The sequence below is a fragment of the Eleutherodactylus coqui genome, chromosome 1 (genome assembly GCF_035609145.1).
Source record: "Eleutherodactylus coqui strain aEleCoq1 chromosome 1, aEleCoq1.hap1, whole genome shotgun sequence".
Classification (NCBI taxonomy): Eukaryota; Metazoa; Chordata; class Amphibia; order Anura; family Eleutherodactylidae; genus Eleutherodactylus; species Eleutherodactylus coqui.
The window spans coordinates 68149483-68171491 of NC_089837.1; the positions used below are offsets into that span (position 1 = coordinate 68149483).

Genomic DNA, 22009 nt, shown 5'->3' on the forward strand with positions numbered 1-22009 from the left:
ACAGAGGGGCAGGTTTTCAGGTGATGGGAAGGGGGCGAGCCAAGCGCCGCAGGCAGAGAAGTTTTATTTTTATTCATTATGTCAGCCATTTTTATTCAGTATTGAAATCCAAAAAGAAAAATTCTGCACCAAAACCACCGGGTCCGTGAGGCCACATTCACACGAGCGCGAATCTCACGCAAGTTTTGTGCGCTGCCAGATGCAGAAAAATCGCGTGAACTTGAACTGCATTCTTTTGAATGGAGTCATACGCCTGAGCGATGCTCTCTATCACAGCGTTGCTGCGAGTTAAAGAAATCGCTGCATGTCTTGTTTTCAACAGAACTGAGGCATTTTTGCATGAAAAACGTTTCACATCTGCAGGTAAAACGCACGTTGACAAGCGCGATAACGGGACGGGTTTCTCGGGCTGATATGGCGCTCACCCGTGTGAATGTAGTCTGAAAGGTTTTTTTTAATGAGCTGCAGTCTATACAACTTTTGCCCCATATGCTGCAGAACATCACAAGGTTTGTAGACCTCAGATGCTGCGGAACATCACGATGTAGACCTCAGATGCTGCAGAACATCACAAGGTTTGTAGACCTCAGATGCTGCGGAACATCACGATGTAGACCTCAGATGCTGCAGAACATCACAAGGTTTGCAGACTTCAGATGCTGTAGAACATCACGATGTAGACCTCAGATGCTGCAGAACATCACAATGTAGACCTCAGATGCTGCAAAACATCACAAGGTTTGCAGACTTCAGATGCTGCAGAACATCACGATGCAGACCTCAGATGCTGCAGAACATCACAAGCTCTGCAGACCTCAGTTGCTGCAGAACATCACGATGCAGACCTCAGATGCTGCAGAACATCACGATGTAGACCCTAGATGCTGCAGAACATCACAAGGTCTGCAGACCTCCGCTGCTGCAGAATATCAGGATGCAGACCTCAGATGCTGCAGAACATCAGGATGCAGACCTCAGATGCTGCAGACCTTCTTTATAAGAAAAAAATGAACATTTATATCAATCAACAAGGGTCCATCTGGGTTCTTAACTTTTTAACGGCTAGAATACCGCAGCGCGCTGCACTATTCTTTCCGTGAAATCTGACAGAATGGCGAACATTGGTGGCTCAGCCAATTGTGTTTCAACATTGATTTGTAAATTTAGTATCCACTTATGGAAATTGCTCAAATTTGAAGCCACTTTGGAATGTCATTATGGCTGACACCTCTCCATATAGCTCTCTGCTCTATTCAGTACAGCAGGATTACAGCTCCTGAGTACAAAGTACTACTCTCCCCACAGAGACATTATTAGGACTCCAGAAATATGGCTCCCTGATTTGGAGACCGAGAGAGAACATCACGTTCACCCCCTAGCAACCAGTCGCTGCTTGGCAACGCTGATGACGTCCTTCCGGCTGAGCGGCCGCTCTTGTGGTAGGTGAATGGGCGGGGCTTGTGATCCCGCTTCCTGCGCTGTGGAGCGAGTTTGAACTGGTAGTTAGCGACAACGGTGCCGGCGGATGAGACGGTTACCGGGCGCGGCGGTGAGTGACCCGGGACTTCGTATGTGGTTATTACATGGACGGGCGGCTGGTGCTGAGGATATATAGGGGGGCCTTCTGTCCCACCGCAGGAGTACACTGTGTCCCCCATAGACATGGAGACCAATTACCACGGCTCCCTTCCCAATATCTCTGCTTGCTGTCAGTGAATGGAAATGCCATTGTTTACAGGCTGCTGAACCCCATCACACCGCACTGCGCCCACAAGACCCTCCAGTCGCCGGCTGTCAACAAGGTTTCCATTCACTGACAAGCAAGCAGAGGTTTTGAAAATGGAATTGAAACATGACTTTTACTTTTTTTTTTTGCCACTTTTACCGTCCGCGGGCTGCGGGGCGAGTTGTACTTTATAATGGCGTCATTTTTGGTTCCAAATAATGTATTATGTAACTTTTATTAACTTTGGGGAAGTAAAGTATTTGTTTGTTTTCTGGATTTCGGTTTTCGGGCGTCCAGTGTGCGAAATAATAAATAAAGTGATGTTATTCTCAAGGTCGGCACGATTCCGAGGGCACCAAGGTTATATACACATTTGTACAGTCGTGTATTAGTTCATTAGACTGAAGCTGAGCCTCCTAGGCCACCGTAGCTGGCAGAGCCTCTGGGTAAGGATCACACCGCCGTAGGTGAGAGTACTCTTCCTCTGTTTACATGATGCTGTCACACTGACTGTGGCATGTAAAGGGTTACACTGCGGGGATCTGCGGTTTCATCGGTCCCCGCTGTTAGAGCAGGTGCCAGGCTGTCCATGCCAGGCTTCTGATGCAGGGCAGGGGCATATAGATGTATGGGCGGTGGGTGAAGGTAGGTGCAGATGTTGGAATTTTTCAACAGAAACTTATACGGAATCCGCATCCGTTCCGCTTACATATTTTTAACCCCTTATGCTACAGGATGTACAGTTATGTCCTGCAGCTGTGGGGTGTATATGAAGGGAGATTGCGGGGCGATCCCGCTCCACACATGAGTGCCGGTAGTTTCTTACAGCCTGCACTCACCCGCAACTGCTCCGGTGAGCCGCGCTGCTGATCAGAGCTCTTAACCCCCTTAACCCTTTCCAATCCAATTTGTATACTGGTTTTCCTAGGGGGCTTACTCTTTTTCTGCCATTATACAAAGGCGCTATCTGCTGGCTAAAGCCAGTACTGCATGAGGTGACACATTGGATAGGCTCCAACAGCAGAGAGGCTGGCAATATACAGTAAGAGAACCCAGACGGACGTCTTCCAACATCGGAGCTGTACAGCCTTAAATCATAATGTCTTCAGAGGTCAGACAGTGGATTGGAAAGGGTTAAATGGCCCAATCAATACTCTAAAAGGCCCCAGGGCTTCCAATGCAGAGTGCCTATCAGGCCGTGCCTGTGGTCACATCGCAGCATGATGTAATACTATGGCAATACATTATACTCCAGGAGCGATCAAAGCATTGTAAGTTCTCGTCCCCTCTGGATGCTAAAAAATAATAGTAAAAAAAAAGGTTTCCAAAGTTTTTTTTAGTAATTATTACAAAAAAAAATAACCGGTAATAAAAGTTTAAAAAAAAAAACCCTTTTGCCATATTTATAATAAAAAAATCTAATAAGACAAAAAAACCGAATTTTAGTTTTGTTGCGACTGTAAAAGTCCGATCTATCAAAGTAACGCATTAGTTACCCCACACGGTGAACGTAGTATATAAAAAAAAAAAAAGGCAGACTTGCGCTTTTTTTTTTTTTTTGTCACTCTTGTCTTCAAGAAAAAATGTAAAAAATCCAATCAAAAAGTTGTATATATTCTCAAATGCTACCAATAGTATCTTTCAAATTTGAATGAATACACTGTGCAACACGATTTTTGTAACCGATAAGCAGACAGGTGTCTCATGGTAACTTTTGTGCGCCGAATTCAAATATAATATCAGTTTTTTTTTCTGCCACGTAAGGTTTTCCAGTTACATTTATACTTGAGTATAAGCCTAGTTTTTCAGAACATTTTTTTTTTGTGCTAAAAAAGCCCCCCTCGGCTTATACTCGAGTCAGGGAAGGCTTTAAAAAAAACCTCCATACTCGCCTCCCAGCCGGTGTCTGTGTCTCCGGTGGCGGTGCGCAGGCTGCTTGAATTCTCTCCGCTGTCATCCCCCACCGTCCTCTTTGCTCGGCTCTGTCATCCCTCGCCGTCAGTGCTTTGTAAGTAAGAGCTGTGATTGGATCGAGCCTCAGCCAATCACAGGCAGTGCTCGATCATTCACAGCCAATCAAGCTGCTTTAGAATTCTCCCCGCTGTCATCTCCCTGCTCGGCTTTCAAATCCCCTGCTGTCAGTGCTGTCTAAGTAGGCGCTGTGATTGGATCGAGCACCAGCTGTGATTGGCTGGCGCTCAATCCAATCACAGCCCTTACTTACAAAGCTCTGACAGAGCCAAGCAGAGAGGTCAGCGGGGGATGATAGCAGGGAGAATTCCAGCAGCTTGTCGCACAGACACAGACGCCGGCTGGGAGGGTTTTTTTAACCTAGTATATACTCAAGTGTAGCTCGGCTTATACTCGAGTCAATAAGTTTTCCCAGTTTTTTGTGGTAAAACCTATTGTCTCGGCTTATACTCGGGTCGGCTAATACTCGAGTGTATACGGTGTGTGGAATAATGTAATCCAATTGCCGATACAATTAATCCAGTCGGCTCGCCATTAACCTTGTTAATAAAAAAGAAAAAAAGTGATCGCGCAACTATTTTACAATCGCTGTTACACACCGCCCACTGACTGAACTCTATAGGGGTAGGTTTATGTAACATATAGGGTATGTTTCCACATGCTGTAAACACTGCGGATCGTCCACCAGTAAGCTGTAATTAATGAACTGTGTATTTACAGGTCATCGGTTAGACTAGATAAAAAGAATCCAAATCATAAAACAAAAATACATATTTGGGATCGCCGCGTCCGTAAAAGTCCGATCTATCAAAGTAAGGCATTATTTACCCCGCACGGTAAAAACAAGCAAAATTTAAAAACACCAGAAATGCGGTCCGACTCTAAGAAAAAATGCAATTAAAGCTGATCTAAAAGTTGTGTGTAATCCAAAATGGTGCTAATGCAAACTACAGGACGTCCCGCAAGAAATGAGCCCCGACACAACTATGTGGACGGGAAAATAAAAGCTATTGCGCGCTGAAGAAAATAATAAAAAATTAGTACAGCAAAGCAAAAAAAAAAAACGATACAAGTTTGGTATTGTAGTAATCGTACCGACCCATAGAATAAAGTTATCAGGTCATTCTTGCAGTTTGTGCGCTGTAGAAACCAGACGCACTGAAGGATAGCGGAATGTCTTTTTTTTTTTTCTTTTCTTCCTTTTACTCCACTTAGAACTCTTTAAAAGTTTTTCAGAACATTAGGGAGAACCATTAAAAAATACAACTCGTCCCGCAAAAACAACAAGCCCTCGTACAGCGACGGCGGCGGATAAATAAAGGAGTTACGATTTATTTTTTTTTAAAACAAAAAAAAGCTTGGTCACTAAGGGGTTAAATAACGGAGCCGCGCTGCTGTTATTCAGTGTTACCGGTGGAATCAGCAGGTTATAATTCTACAGAAACGCATCAATTACGTTTTGTTACGAGTTTTTTGACATTTGTTGCCCAGTGATATCAGTCAGTATAAATGCGGCCAGCGACCGGAAATCCCTTCACTTCTAATTATCATTCATTTCATGTAAGCATGAAAACCAAAACTAGAACAGACCGTGCTCGAAAATCGCAGCATTAAAAACGCCGCGCCGATCGCAGTAGTGAAAGCGACCTTAGACACATTTCCACCCTATAGTCAAACCTCCCCTACAAACCCTCGTCCAGCCGGCCCCAAGCACATCCGATACATTAAGGCCGCCTTTACACGGATGTATGCACAACTGCGCACGCCTTAACACAACATTTTACGCTGTGTACAAGGCTTTTTTTTTGCGTGTGCTTAAAGCTGATTCGCAATGGTAGTGCACACTTGCATCGGGGTTCCTCCATTTGGGGAGCAGGAATGGGGAATCCCCACGGCCAAACGGTTCTGTCCTGACACTGAGCCAGACGGAGCCCATTGACTTGTACCGGTAAGTAAGAACTCGATCCCCTCCTCTGGGTGCAGAGGTTTGCATATTAATCACCTGATTGTACCCGCAGCGTCCGCCTCTGTATTTGTGCCTCACCAACCGGCACTTCTGTAACTCCTTTGTGCTTTTTGTTATTATTGGCAGGTTTTTCTATAGCGGTTTTATTTGCTTAACCAGCAATGGGTAAACGAAAGGAGTCGAGTCCGCTGAACACGTCTGTACCTGAGAAGAAGGCGAGGGCGGGCGCCGAGCGGGAGGCCAGTACGTCCTACGTGAACGGGGGCTCTCAGTCAGTGAGTACAGGCCTTTGTGTCCTTTATCGTCTCTATGCAAAAGTCGCCCATATACGTTGTACAATAGTTAAAGGAACGGTGAGCCTAGAAACGGCGGGCAGTGCTGTCCCCATTGCAATCTGTGCGCTTCACTAACATGCAGAGAATCTAAGAACACGGGCGAAAGAGGACCCACCGCCCCCATGTGCGGTTTACTGAATACTTGTAAAGTAACCATTCTGGAACGTCTTGTCTTAGACTCTGCTTTATGCTGTTCCTCTGTTATTCCTCCTGTTAATAAATGACTACATTCACAATTTTGGCATTGCCTTTTGTCAATGGGCTGTGTCCGGACAGTATCAGACGCTGCAGCATGGAATGGGAAGTGACCATGCCCCATTCACAGAGTAAGGTGCAGCATATTTAAAGTGGGCAGATTTGCTCGTTGCACGTTCTATTTTCTGCGTTGCAGTGCTACATCACCCATTGAAATGAATGGGTTGCGTTAAGAAAACCACAGTAAATATGCAATCTTACACGTAATACTGCTTTTCTTACGCAGGTTACTATGCGACCGGGAGGGGGGGGGTAGTTGTGACATCATCAGCTTGCTGTGTAAAAATACACCGTAAAAACGCAGGCAAACAAGCACAAAAAAGGAGTAAAACACACTTTTGTGTATGAGTGGCCTTATGATGATGCCTTAAAGGGATTCTCCAGGAAGCGCCCATTGGAGTATACCGGGATTGGGGCGGAATCGCTGCTCTGACCCTATATAGTGGCCGACTCTTGTAATTGCAAACGCACTCTCATTAAAATCAATGGGAGCCCAGCCTGCAATTACGAGCGCCAGCCACTATGCAGGGGTCGGAGCAGCGATTCCGCTCCGACCCTGGTGTATCCCAATGGGCGCTTCCTGGACAACCCCTTTTAAGGGTACGTTCACACTTTGCTGATCTGCAGCGGAATTCACTCTGAAAGGGTGAAATCTGTTGCAGATCGGCACTGAATTGGTGGCAAGATCCACAACAAACCACACTTTAGGCTGAATGCACACGGCCGGGTCGGATTCTGCATGCGGGATCCCACAGTGGAATTTGACCCTGTGCCGGACAGTGACCCCTGCGTACCTGTCCGGATATTTCCTCTTGTGTTTTGTGGATGTGCCGTCCAGCGGACATGCACAGTGCATGGAATGCTGCAGATCCGCTGCGTTTTCAAAATTGACATTTCAGAATCGCTGCGTGTTGGATGGCTTCCATTGCAGTGCCGCACAAAGATAGAACACGCTGCAATTCTTCCTCCGCAAGCAGAAATTGCAAGCGATTTCCGCTATTGTGCGTGGAAGAATCATTTTACAATGCTGCAGAATCCGCAGCCAGGCGCCCGCCGCAGATTCGGCAGCAAAAATCTGCCTGTGTGCATTGGGCCTTAAAGGCCCTTTACTGCCAGGGCCCTTTTAGACGAGCCGACGCTGATGACCACTGACCGACAATGAGACACTTGTTCCTCTGTGTACACAGGCAGATAATAGAATCTATGGGGATGACTGATTGTTAATATGATCGTTCATCACCAGACAGCCATCATTGATCAGATGTGCGTCTCCCCTTTTACACAGAGAGGTATATAGCCGACTTTACCTAAACGACACAATCAGTCAATAAACGAACATTTGCTCGCTCGTTGGCTGATCGTTCGTCCTTCTACACGGCCCGATTTGCAGGGGGAATGAACGTTTTGTGACTTTGGGGCATGATAATCAGACGTTAAATGTGACATCTCTAGTATGATTAACCCCTAGTACACATTGTTATAAAGTAGTCTTCTCATTAGGACATATGGACCCTCTATCCACTCATCACCTCCATCTTTTATCCAAAGTGAAGAGTCAGTAACAACTAGGTCTTGTCTCTCTGGTCTTGCCGGGCCATCTACCCCATTGGCGGGGGTTTATTTGTGGAATATTGCAGTAAACCGCGTGGCCCGTTGTTACTGACGTTCTCCACTATTCTGCTGGTTACAGTTTGGCCGCATGTTGATTAGCTGACTGCTTTGTATGAAATGAACCTCCTGTGCTAACTTGATCTTGTATTAATAGAGTACCGCTGAAGTCGGGATCATCGAAAGCATCTCCTTGAAGAACTTCATGTGTCATGCCATGCTCGGGCCGTTCCAGTTTGGACCTAATGTCAACTTTGTGGTTGGGAACAATGGCAGTAAGTGATATAGAAGAGATCCATGTATGTTCAGGCTGTTATAGATGTCTGCTTATAAAACAACTTATACATCGTGGTTCCTGCCAGATATCCAGTGTGTGTCTCGTCCTCTGCTAGTAGGGCAGCGGGGTAAGCGCTTACCAGTTCATGGACTTTCAGGGCTCCCTCACACAAGCGTTAGCAGTAAACGCTGCGTTTAGTGCGATTTAAGCAGCACCGGCATGCTTTATGCCAGTGCTTTGGCCGTGTTTTAACGCTGGCTCTGATTGGCACTGGATTAGCCAATTAGAGCAATCTATCGCTGGAGGTGGGGTCTTCAAACCCCGTCACTAGCAAGAGATGCTTTGACAAGTGCCCTGAGCCCCAGAAAGCAGCGCCAGGGACCTGACGACAGCAGCATCAGTGAGTATAACTTTTTTTTTTGGAAGTGCAGCTGGTGCTCCCCAAAGCGTGGCACCAAGTTGTGCCACACTTTCAGTAGTGCTGCTAACGCTGCCTATTCATTTCAACGGGCGACGCACAGCTGGAAACTGCCAGAAAGAGAACATACATCGCTGTCAAAGCGCAACATTGAAGACTCTGCATTTTGACGTCACTTAGCTTCAATTATTCACTGGTATGATGGCTGCTTGCTGTCTATGAATGCTAACCTTTATGCTGATGGACAGCAGAGAGTTTTGGTTCTCACTGAGAACAACTATAGCTATCGGAACTCACTGTCGCTACATTTTTTTTTAACAATGATACGGTGTAGCAAAATATCAGAACATTACCTCACAGAGGATGGCTGCTCCTGCTTTGAGGCCCAATGTCCACAGCCTGGTCGGATTCTGTACGGGAAATCCCACATGTAATCCAGTCCTGCCCACGGCCAGTGAGCGCTGCGTTCCTGTGTTATTCCGGCATCCGCACAGACCTCTCCACTTCTGGGGTCGCTATACTGAGCATGGTTATCACGGCTTGCCGTCGGACATGCGCAGTACAGTTTTGTTTTTTATTTTAAATTCTGCTTATCCGCAGGGTCCGCGTCACATCCACAGTGTCAGCTGTGGGTGTGCCGCAGATCGGACGGCTTCCATTGACTTCAATGGAAACCGTCCATGTGTAAACCGCCCAAAAATGCAGCATGCTGCGATTTGTTTTCCAGACCAAAAGATCAACAAAACAAATCCACATGCTTTAATCAATTTGCGGACGCCCATGCTCCTCTATGGAGGGCTTGATTGGCGGATCTCCCACAAATCAAATTTGCTCGTGGACTTTGGGCCTAAGGAAACCTGTATAGAAATTGTAGTCAAAGAGCAGCACAAACCTGGCACTGAGTTCAGTGAGGCGGTGAATATGCAAAGCCCACAGGATCAGGAACCATCGATCCAAGTTAAATCCAATTTAAAAAAATGACGAAAGGGCAGAAAATTGGTGCAAGCAGACCTCCACAGATGCAAGCAGACCTCCACAGATGCAAGCAGACCTCCACAGATGCAAGCAGACCTCCACAGATGCAAGCAGACCTCCACAGATGCAAGCAGACCTCCACAGATGCAAGCAGACCTCCACAGATGCAAGCAGACCTCCACAGATGCAAGCAGACCTCCACAGATGCAAGCAGACCTCCACAGATGCAAGCAGACCTCCACAGATGCAAGCAGACCTCCACAGATGCAAGCAGACAAGTAACAGCACAGCAACGCTTCAAGTCCCCAGGAGTCTGTCAAGCTTTAGGGAAACCTGTCATCACAGAAAACCAGCTATACATGTAAAGCAACGACAGATTGTACCATACAAAACCACAAGAAGGAGGAGGAGGTATAAACTTTATCCTCACCACATGTAAAATCATGGTGACGGTCCGGTGACTGGACTGTGTCTGGTGGGCTATCTGGACCATTTCTTCTGGCTGTACTAGATCTCCATTAACTGCCCCTCTCTGAAACTGTGGCATGGATGATCTAGAAGACTGTGCATGCTTCACATATCCTGGCCCAGCGCATGTGTGGTTCATCTGACCCTATTGAACTGCGCATGTGCTGCTTATCCCCCACTTTCTGATCTATGATCGGTGGCGCTGATGCCTCCTGTGTCATCGCGTCGCAGTGCCAGAGAAGGGCAGCATGAAGGGATGTACTACAGCCAGAAAAGAAGGTTCGGTCACCCAGCAGAGACAGTGCAGCCCGCTTACCATGACTCTTCATGGTAAGCATGGGAAAAGCTTGTACCACCTTTATCAAGGCATGAGTTGACCAAATGTTTACCAAAATGTTTAGTAAAGTACGCTACTTCATTGTTTTACCAACAGAGACCGTTTTATGCACACAGAGGTAACTATTCTGACAGCAGCATTTGAATCCCCCGAACGATGTACGGGAGTGCCGTACCCCATCTCTTCTGATTTTTTTAAAAGGGGGGGGGAACGGAAATGAGGGGTGGGGGGAAAGGGGCGGCGTCATTAAGGGGTTGAAGGGTAAAATCAAACGAGCATACAAAATTTTGATGTGCAAAATCGCACATTTTTCACCACGTATGTATTAAGTGCAATTATAGGGCATATACATTTTTTTTTCACACTTGTTGCATCCGTATCCATTGTCTTCTGGCAACTTGTAAAAACGCAGTGCGATACACAAGCATGTTTTTCACATGCTGTGATTATTTATAAATATATATATATATATATTTTCTCTCTATATTTTTTTTTTATTTCTTTAAGGCGGCAAGAGTGCGGTTCTGACAGCTCTTATCGTAGGACTGGGGGGAAAAGCTGCGATCACAAACAGAGGTACCTCAATCAAGGGATTTGTGAAGAATGGTCAGAGGTAAGTGTCACCTGCTGTAAGGCATGTGTCTGGCACGTCTCCACGTGTTTTTTCCTCGCTCTTCATATTCGCAGTCACACTGAATATGGCACCTTGTTGTAGATTGCTGTGTAATGTGGGGAATTCTACCGTGTTTCCCTGAAAATAAGACCTACCCCAATAATAAGCCGTAGACTGTTTTTTTGTTTTTTTTTGTGGGGGTGGGGTTGTGCTGAAATATAAGCCATAGCTACACTACGTGATAAATAAACACTACTCGCCTAGCAGGCACGCTGGGCTGCGGTGCTCCAGCAGTCTCCCGTGTAGTCCTCAATGCTAAGGGAGCATTCTCTTTCTGGTAATGCGGTTTGACTACCCCGCCTCCAGCAAGAGATTGCTGTGATTTGATTACGAGCCTCGGGGCTCAGCCATTCAGAGCTGACGCTCAATGAACCAACCACAGCCATTCGATGAAGGACATTATTGAATGGCTATGATTGGTTCATCGAGTGCCGGCTCTGATTGGCTGAGGTGGTGTTCCTAACCAATCATGGCAATCTTTTGCTAGAGGTGGGGTATTCAAGCCCCATTACCAGGAAGACAATGCTCTCTCGGCGCTGAGGACTACATGGAAGACTGTCGGAGCCCAGCGTAGTAAAGCTGCAAGGAGGGGGGAAAAATAGCTCATTTAAATAAGTATATTCAAAAGAATGGGGTTCATTTTGGTGCATCTCGCGTGAGCTTTTCGCCCGTGTGAATAAGCCCTAGGGTTTGTGTCCACACAGAATCTGATGCAGATTTTTCAGCACTGATTCTGCCTCTAAAAATTGCGTTCGGAATCTGCAGCTATGCGTGCGTAGGCCCGTGGATCCGCACACAAGTCTGGCTGTTTTCAATGTGCAAATTCGCATGCAGCATTCTTGACACACCAGTGTAGAATCTACAGCAAGAATTAGGATTGCTCTTACCTCTTTTTTTTTTTTTTCCCTTCATTTACACATGGATAGGAAATCTGCATGCGGGGAAAATCAGCACTATATAGACCGTTGCGCAGAATTTTATTGAAGGTAATGGGGCACAGATTTGATCTGGAATTGGCACAGATTCTGCGTCAAATCTGCTGCAAAATTCTCTCGTTGGTTTGTAGTTCACTAGATCGTCCACTAGGGTGCAATAAACAAAAATTTGATTTTTTATTTTTTTTTCCATACAACCTATTGCAGTTACCACAATGATATGTCCTTCACAGTATAAAGGTTAAAACTCACCGCATTGTTAAAGGCTAATGTCTTGGGTTAAATGTCTTCGCTATGGTTTCAGTTCAGCTGACATTTCCATCAAACTGCGGAACCGAGGACACGATGCATATAAACCGGATGTGTACGGAGAGTCTGTTATCGTACAGCAGCGCCTCACAGCAGATGGCGGCCGCAGCTATAAACTCAAGAGCTCCACAGGTAAGTGCAGATAATGCACACCTCATACGTTCCCTCCTACAGGTCCTTTTATATGGGCCGATTACTAAGCCTGAACGTTCCTCTGAACACTCCTTCGCCCGACAATGAACGAGCAAACAAGCTTGAAAACTTTCACGGATTGTTTGGAGCCTTTGGCTCCATTTATGGACCGTAGATAACTCCTATTCAGTGGCATCTTCCCCGGTGATACTTATCACATGGCCGGCATCTCATGCTGCTTCATGATGCTGCTGCCTGCTGGCCATATTATTTATACTTTATCTCAAGCCAAGGAGGCAATTACTGAACGAGCACGTCATAGAGACAAGTCACAATATTTCATCGCTGGAGGTCCGGCTGTGGACACATACACTGATCATTGAAATGCTGCCTCGGCTCACTAGCTCCAGATGGGTACAAAGAAAGCCTATGGGCCCGTCTGTAGCTGTGGAGAGCGTGCACAGCTCTTTCTTCCTTCCAAAAGCTGGACGGATCCCATTATAGTCAATGGTGTCTGCCCGGCGCTGTTCGGTTCAGACACAAAGCTGTTTGGCCACAAGGATTCCCCTTTCCTGCTCCCCAAACCGGAGCAGGGAAGCGGAATCCCCCACACAGGTGTGAAAGCACCCTTAGGCCTAATGCATTAGGTGCTTCATCAGAATGGTAAAAACTGCTGGTAAATCTAATCTTACCAACCCTCATTTTGAAGAGACCCTTTATAAAGTGTAAGAGGCAATCTGATTGGTTGTTTCTGACAGCTACTCCACTTTTTTCCTTTGTAAAAGTTCTGCTACATCTTTCCCAAAATGTTTTCTTTCCTAAAACCAAACATTGTAATGGTTCCTTTTTAAGGCTCGTTGGTTTCCACGAAGAAGGAAGAGCTTACTGCCATGCTTGACCATTTCAACATACAGGTAATGTGAATATAATGACACGGTCAGGGGTGTAATTATAGGGGATACAGGGGATGCGGTTGCACCCGGGCCCAGGAGCCTTAGGGGGCCCATAAAGCCTCTCTTCTCCATATAGGGAGCCGAGTGCTATGAATAAAGCATTATAGTTGGGGTCCTTGTTACAGGTTTTGCATTGGGGCCCAGAAGCTTCAAGGTATGTCTCAGGACATGATGGTAGTTATATTTTGTGAGCGGTGCTTTAGAATAAAGTGCCTACTTCTTGCCAATCTATCGCCTATGTATTAGCAAAAAGTGGAAGACTGGTGGGATCAGTCCTCCACTTACAGGTTGTAACCATGGAGACATATTTTTGGAAGCTCTATACACTAAACAATGCAAAGTTGCTTCATTTTCTTAGATGTGTTGACGCAATCGGGAGTAACAAATTCGGTATAGCCTTTAACTCCTCGAGGACATGGCCATTTTTTGTTTTCTTCAATAAACGTCACTTTATTTTTCCATTGACAGAAACACGTGAGGGCTTGTTTTTTTTGTGGGACAAGTTGTATTTTTCAGTGGTACCATTTAATGTACTGAAAATTGTAATTTGAAAAGTAAGGCGAAATGGGGTAAAAAGGCAGTTGTGCCATTTTTGAGGGGGCCTGCTTTTATAGTCTCCACGGTGTGACAAAAACAATGTCTTGACTCTATTCTGTGGGTCCGTATTACGGCGAGACCAAATTTATGGAATTTTTTTGGTACTGTTTTTAAAAGAATACAATATCTTTAAAAGAATTACTTCTGACTATCGTAACTTTATTTTTCTGTTGATGGGGTCGTACCACTGTTTTTAGTTTTTTGGTTTTTTTTTTAAATTTATTTTCACTTTTGCAAACCTTAACGGCAGCACTGGGAGCCTTCACAATGCCCCATGTGAATGGCAAACCAATAGCTGTTTAGGTGACTGGCAGAGTTCCTCCCTCTGACATTCAGTTGGGTCATTTATTTGGCATGAATGGCATTAACACTCTGGAGTTCATTCCATGCAAACTCTGTGCATATCCGATGTACATATACTACAGATGACACCAAGGGATTATGTATTAGTGTTCATGCTTCAACGGGTTCCCCTTACATATTAGCTCTCGTCATAAGACCAATTCTGGGAGTAGTACGTTTACTGGCACACTTATGTATAATTATATGCACCTGTATTGTTTCACCTCCTTGTGTTTCTTTGCAGGTTGACAATCCAGTATCTGTTCTAACCCAAGAGATGAGCAAGCATTTCCTACAGTCTAAGAATGAAACGGACAAATATAAGGTGAGTTGTAGTACCGTGGCTGATACCATTACCGATCCATGGAGCCGGTCCCACTATGCGCCATCTGCTGATGCATTCTCCTGTCTTGTAGTTCATCGTTTTCTGATTTCCTTGGATTTACAGCAGCTCATTCTGCTTTTTTTTTTCTTAGTTTTTTATGAAGGCAACTCAGTTGGACCAGATGAAGGACGATTATTCCTACATTATGGAGACTAAGACCAGGACTCGTGATCAAATCAATTTTGGAGCAGAGGTAGGGAGGGGGCTGTTAAATAGAAAAGTAAAATTTAAACGCTTCAATAGAAAGTAAAAGTTTACTTAGTGCTCCCAAGATGCCTTATTTAAAGTGTACATCCCCATGCACATTTCAGCATTGTTGTGTGCGTGCAGAACCTGAATGACGAATGAGAAGCAAACAAATTCTCGTTCATCGTTCAGTCGGGGCATGTATTTACACCGAATGATTATCATTGTTTCCTGCGATCCAGCGAGAGTCTGGGCGATAATTGTTCAGTGGTAAAGGGGCCTAGCTAAACCATGAGGATAGGCAGTAACTTTTTGAATGGTAAGCTATCACTATTGAGACCCCACCAATCCTGAGAGTGGGGCTCCAGTAATGAAGGGAGCAAAGTTGCACGTGTGCATGCTCCATTCATTTTAATGGGAGTGCCAGAGATAGTGGTGTCCAATGCTTGATCTCCAGCACTCACATTGAAGTCAGTGGTGGAGCAGTGGTGCGCATATTCAACCACCATGCCATTTATGTTGGGGACCTTTTGGATCCCATTCTCAGGATCAGTGGGGGTCTCAGCGGTCAGACCTCCACCGATCAGAAAGTTAACCCCTTAACCCCTATCTTGTGGATGGAGGGGAACACATTCTAAATTGGCACAACCCCATTAAACCTATAGCTAAAGTTTAAAATCCCTAATAGGAAATATATCAGATACATAGACATATATTTTTTTTTTTTTAACTATAACCGGACGGGACATACATTCTCTTTCCTAATCAGTATTTTTCTGTATTAATTTTCTGGTTGTAGATAGAATTAAAAAATATGTTTTCTGTTAGCAACATAAACTAAGTTATGGTGTTCATATAGCAGGTTCTGAGGAGTCCGGGGATGTCCTTTTTATACTTATCCGGCTCCCTGTTCCAATGCTGTCACCTGTGAAACTGCCACCAGACTCCTCTCTGCAGGCTGTGCGCATGCACTCTAGAGAACTGCATGCTCTGGGCAAGCTGTTCTCTATGGGAGTGTGTATGCATAGCTGCAGGTATGAGTTCGCTGACAACTTCCACAGGTCAGGCGACAGCACAGGAATAGGGAGCGAAGTGAGTATTTAAAAAAGCAAAACGCTATTTTCCCGGATTCCTTGGGACCCTCTCAGACCTCTAAAACTAAGCTTATGGTGCTTGTAAGTGGTGACCGTTCCCTTTAACAGCATTGAGAGATGCTTTACAGCAGCCACATAGACCATAGGATCCCTGGAGATGGTCATTACCTTCTATGGGAAGGCTTCTAATAACCACTACGGTGTAATGCATTTGGTTACAGTCTATAAATTAGCCCTGGTGGTTTTGATAAATGTCGTTACTTTATTCCTTGCAGAGACTTAATGAGCTGAAGCGAGAATGCATGGAAAAAGAGGAGAAGTTTAAAAATCTGGCTTCACTAGGGGAAATGAAGGAAAAGCTGGAGGAACTGAAGCAGAAAATGGCCTGGGCCGTGGTGAGACCCTTTACCCCTTTCTTATTTCTTTTGTTATATGATGGGGCGCCCAAAAGAAACAGAAATCTTCTAGTGGGGGGCGTTACTGACAAATTTTGTGGATTTGCTGCAGATTTTTTTTCAGCTGCAGAAAATCCGCAGCAAATCGGCTAAATGTGAGTGCGCCCTAAAGCTGCGCACGCATCTCTCTTTTTTAAGATTGCTACTTTGAACTAACTTTTTCACATTTTATTGTTCAGGTGAGCGAGGCCGAGAAGCAAATCTTACCATTCAGGGAGCAGATAGCGGCAGAGGAGGGGCGCACCGTGAAATTTGAACAGAAGATCAGTGAATGGCAGGTACTTTATCCTTCAGACTATAAGACACAACTTAAGTTTAAACAGAAAATAGGAAGAAATATTTCCTACTAATTTTAGACTTCCCTTGTGCCTAAGGAAGGGGATTGGTTAATGTCACTAGTTTTGGTGGTCTAGGGTAGCGCCTCCTTTCTTGGTATAACAAGGGTACATGAGAGGGTTAACAACTAATATTATGTTCCTGGTAAACTCACTGTGTTGTCCTCTTTTGACCACTAAAACAAATTGCAGTGCAGTACTGGTTGTTGCAAGATACACAACTTCTTTTGAGAATGTGGGGTTCGAGTCGATCAGCTGATCGCCTGAGTCTTAATCTTGCACACCTGGCCAACAGCTGAAATTGCCGGGCAAAGCCACAGCCAGCCTGACATTTCAGCCGCAGGGGAAACGTAGTATTACAGGGCAGCCGTTTACATGAAAGGCCGTCTTAGTAACCGGATGTCAAAAGGTCCATCAGGATTGAAGCCGCTGTGACTGAGCACTTCTCCATTCTCATGTAGAGAGCGTTTCAAGTGAGGGAGCTCTGCTCTATGAGGGGTATATGCCCGAGTAGGGAATACCATCTTGGTACAACTGCTTTGAGTATTATTTTGCACACTCCTCTGCAGCACACACGCGGTATGTATTTGGATAGAAGTACGCAAATACCTGTACACAGCTCTTCCGCATGAACACACACACACCCAGCTCTGCCACATGGATACGCACGCAGAACTTTGCTGCACGTGTACCCACAGAGTTCCATATATAATGGGGTTGTGCAATAAGCATAGAGATGCGTGAAAAACTACAAAACACACACATCTAGAACTAATTAGTCTTGCAGTTGGTAGTGTGTGTATACACATAAATATACTCGTTGTAAAAAATAATGAAGCCCCTAGAAGGAGTTGTCATTATGCTGCAAAACTCAGCATGCAGTTACATCTTGGGCAGATATGCAAATAAGTGTTGTGGTGTAGAGGTGGCTCAACAGGCTACTAGAGCCTCCATGCCAGCCTGTATCTTGTATCCAAGCTAGAGGCAGTACAACATGGTACTAGAGCCTCCATGCCCAACTATATCACATCTTGTATCCAAGCTAGAGGCGGTACAAACAGGTAGTAGAGCCTCCATGCCTGTCTATCACATCTTGTATCCAAGCTAGAGGTACAACAGGGTACTAGATCCTCAATGCCTGCCCGTATCGCCTCTCCAATAATGTAACCACTTTCTTATATGAACGTTACAATCACACGGAGAAAGTGTCGTTCTCTTCCGGCGACTTCTAGATGAGGGATTTAATTTTTGACAATGAGTGTTTACATGCATACCATCCAGTTTGTATACATATACAGATATAGACCTACACAGTAGGCATCCACACACATCTCTGCTGAAGACCTCTTGCTTTTAATAGTCGGTATAACTACCTGTGCACTAGTTCCCAGTGTAATTACCTTTTGCACCTGTTCACACGCTGCTTGGATATGATTCCTCACATGATGGTGAAGTCCTCTTTAGACCACGACCATCGTCATCACTGCTGCCATTTGTGCCATGCTCTGACTCTGCCGAGGTTGAGAGGACCTCCTCGGTGGAAAGTCCGTCTCTCCTACATGTCCCTCTGTAGCCTCCTCTCCTGTAAACGCTGATATGACAGGTCCGTGTCGTATTTGAAGAGAGAGAACTGAATGGCCACATAGTTCTCTGAGGGGTTTCGCAGAGCAACAGAGATTATTATGGAGGCGGTTGGGGGGATCTGGCATTGTTGGACCCTCCTGACTTCAGACTATAAGATGCTTTCCCTTTTTTTTTTTCGTGCGTCTTAGAGTCCAAAAAAAGTGGCAATTAACATTTGTCTTTTTATTTTATTTTCTCCCTGCCAATGGAACTTCTAAGCTGCATGGCCAGTTTTTGCTCAGTGTTTAGTGGTTGGCACAAATCACAACAATGTTCTATTTCCTGCGAACGGCACCTACTACCCTGTCAGCTTGCGGTTGCCTTGGTACCACACACAGCAATGCCCTGGTTTGGATCCTTGCAGTAGCTGTGTTTCCATAGTCTTCTATGTAACCGTAGCATCTTACCTGGAATGCATTTGCTCTTTGACCACGGCTGTGCATAAGCCCGCCAGTATTGTCTAATTAGTTTCCTGTCATGAATCAGAAAGCTAGAACAAGATCAGGAATTGTGGCATTTTTTTTTGTCAAGCCCCAGTTTAGCTCACTTCCCCCTCAACTTCATCTTATATAAAATTTGACATTAACGAGCGGGGGGGTAATATCACCAGCCGCTCTCCTTTCTTGCATTACTGCTGCAGGTCCGCTCGGCCTGGACCCCTCTTCTATTTTCCAAGATGGTTGTAGTGCTTCTCTCACTACTTTCTGCACACCATGCATCAGTAGTCAGGCACTTTCTCATGCTTTCAGTTGGCTAATTAGAGCAGATGTCAGAAAAGTAGAAGAGTGGCCCAAATAAACTGATGGATTCTCAGCAGAACTGCAAGGAAGAGCGGAAGATAATATTTCAAGTCGTCCGTCCCCTCCTTCCCCGTCCCTCTTCAACTCCAGTACCAATTTGGTCTCTAGACCTAATCAAGGTTGTGGTAACCTTTAATTTCCAGGTGTGCCAACCAATAAAACCCCTGGGTGCTCTCCATTTACTCAATGTGGCAAAGTCTGGTGTAGAAGTTTTTTTTTTCTAGGATTTTCTTTAATCACCAGCATGCTTTCCCATTTTACACTTAAAGGGGTACTTGATTTTCAAAGCCTACCAGAGTTTTCACCAAGTTCTCTAAAACCGGTTCTCCCTATCCATTGTTTCAAGTTTATAAGTTCAGATTTTCAGGTGGTTTTTCCATAGTTTTTTGCTGCTTTGCTGTTTGCAATCCATGTTCAAGCGGGGGGCATGTAATAAGCCTTCTGCCAATAGTTCCCTGTCCTGCACTTTCTTTCGCTCACTTCCCATGCTGCACTGCTCTGCTTCTAGTCCAATCAGCAGGGTGCCAGTATCTGAATGCACGCCTCTCTGCTTTGCCAGGATGAATCGGGCATTCGGAGATATTTTCGCCAGATGGTTAGTAAACGCTTACACATGCTGTAATAGCAGGAGACCGAGAGATTGTGGAGACTGCAAACACTGTCTGCAGATCTGTCAGCCTGTAAGTGCAGGGGAGCGGTCTGGGAAGATGGCCCTTTTTCTAGCATCCTAGTAACTACAGAGGCTCAGTTCCGAAGGTTGCAGAAGGTCTGGAAGGGAGACCTCTAGTGGTAGCCACTTCAAACTTGATTTACCGTGGTAAACAACAATTTTAATAAAGTATATTACAAGATTGATAAGACACACACCGGCTTTTCATGAGCGTAAGTTGAAAAGTTAGTGCCCCTTATGGAAGGCGTTTCCTGAAAATAGTCCATCAGCTGTTTTTTAGGGTATGAATCTGATTTGTGCCAGAAGACGACTGCTCTGTTCTCAGTGCAGTGGCCTGGGTTGGTATTGCAGGCAAAATTGCAGTTCGGTTGGATAGAAACTTGGATATTACAAGTAGTCGTGAGGATGGGCCATTAATAGCTTGAAGCTGGACGTCTCCTTTCGTCTTGCTTTGAGTAGCTCTACAATGTGCAGCAACCGTTTGCCATGTCCGTTCTTAAAGCGGTAGGACAGTTATGTCAGAGACAGCCCACACCTGCTACTTACGGAGCGTCCTTGGCTCCTGAACCTATTACGTACACTTGACACCCGGCAATCTCCATACATGACAGCGGATGTCGGCAAGGGGTTAATTAGTCTAATGTGTTTATTACTAGTATTGCAAGTTGTACTTCTGTTAATTAGGAGGGCTAAAAACTGAGGGGCTCAACTTGTTGAGTATTGTCAGTGTTGGAGTCCTGGGGCCACGCTGCCAGGAAAGAGCTGTCACTACTGGCACTTGGACAGCAGAAATCTGTCAACCAGTTCCCTTTAACGTGATTTTCTTTGTTTCCCCTTTTAAGGACAAAGTGAAGAAGGCTCAGGAAAGTTTCCAGGCCTTACAAGGAAAGCTGGAGGAGATCAGCAGGGAGGCCCAAGCATTAAAGCCCCAGGGTACTGCTTTGAAAGCTAGCATGCAAAATAGGAAGCGGATTTACCATGAATCTGAGGTATGTGATTGCAAGGCTGCAAGTCAGTCCATATGCCAATCAAAAAGTTAAAGGGGCTGTACAGGGTTAGAAAAACATGGCTGCTTTCTTCCAGAAACATCATCACCCCATTGCAGCGTACATGAAAGTGAATGGGGCTGAAATACAATAGCAGACACAACCTGTGGACAAGTGTGGTGGTGTTTATGGAAGAAAGAGGCCATGTTTTTTTTTTGTTTTTTTTAAATCATGGACTATTCCTTTTTAAAAGGGGTTGTCCAGGACTAAAAAGCAATAGCATAAACCGGATGATTTTTTTTTTTATTGTGTGTCTAAATATGTGCAAAAATTTCAATAAAAACACATTAGACATAAAAATAAATAGCAGCAGAGGGATTGTAGCTTTTTTGTCTGATTCACAAATTTTGATTTTTCTTTCTCTTTTTTAGGTCATTTATAATCGCTTCAGGATGGAGCTAAAACGTCTGGAAAGAGATGGTGAGCAGCTAAACAGACGTATCCAGGAGTTACAGAGCAGGTGATTGCATAGGAATGGATTTACTGCCATGTTGTGTTCCCTTTTCTTTTGAAAAAGAGCTTCTGCAGCAGCAACTACTGGGCTTTCATTATACAGTGCGGTGGCCTAAATGCTGCAGCAGACAACTGTATGTAAATGATGAGGGTGTCTCATAATAATTCATGTACAGGAAACTCCATTTCTCTTTAAAAAGTAGTTCTGCAGCAGCTGAGATGTGTGTAATAAGGAAAATACACCCCTACTGTAAAGCATAAAAGCTGCATTCCCACCACAAGAAGTTATGTGGAGGGGTGTATAAGAGTCCTCCTCTGCCCGCTCTTCAGGACTTGTTAGAGCTGCTTTCTTCGGATCGTTGGGGGTCCAAGTGGTCGGACCTCCACTATTCGGCAAGTTATCCCCGATCTATGATTACACGCTGTTCTTGGAGCGTAAGCATCGCCATTTTAAGTATTGAAAAAGTTTCTAACTCCAGCCGCTGTCATGTGGGTTCTGGGCACTGGACGATGCTGCCGTCTGTCTCACTCACCCCTGAAGAATGCCGGTGTCTTCTAAAATATGTCCCATGTATGTTTCTGCTTTTCTTCCTAAGAAAAAGATTAGGAGACCTGAGAACTTAAAGGGGTTGTCCCGTGAAAGCAAGTGGGGGTATACACTTCTGTATGGCCATATTAATGCACT

At 45.1% G+C, this 22009-nt stretch overlaps 1 protein-coding gene across 1 annotated transcript in view; it reads left to right on the plus strand.

Moving 5' to 3' along the window:
• Positions 1 to 1429: 1429 nt before the first annotated feature.
• Positions 1430 to 22009, plus strand: part of SMC6 (structural maintenance of chromosomes 6) — a 53855-nt gene continuing 33275 nt past the window's right edge. The window contains exons 1-12 of the mRNA XM_066596995.1: positions 1430 to 1549; positions 5790 to 5938; positions 8019 to 8136; positions 10844 to 10949; positions 12249 to 12385; positions 13238 to 13299; positions 14522 to 14602; positions 14754 to 14855; positions 16218 to 16337; positions 16577 to 16675; positions 20668 to 20814; positions 21243 to 21331. Of these exons, the coding sequence (XP_066453092.1) occupies positions 5825 to 5938; positions 8019 to 8136; positions 10844 to 10949; positions 12249 to 12385; positions 13238 to 13299; positions 14522 to 14602; positions 14754 to 14855; positions 16218 to 16337; positions 16577 to 16675; positions 20668 to 20814; positions 21243 to 21331 (1175 nt within the window). The 5' untranslated portion in view covers positions 1430 to 1549; positions 5790 to 5824. The remainder of the gene's footprint in view (positions 1550 to 5789; positions 5939 to 8018; positions 8137 to 10843; positions 10950 to 12248; positions 12386 to 13237; positions 13300 to 14521; positions 14603 to 14753; positions 14856 to 16217; positions 16338 to 16576; positions 16676 to 20667; positions 20815 to 21242; positions 21332 to 22009) is intronic.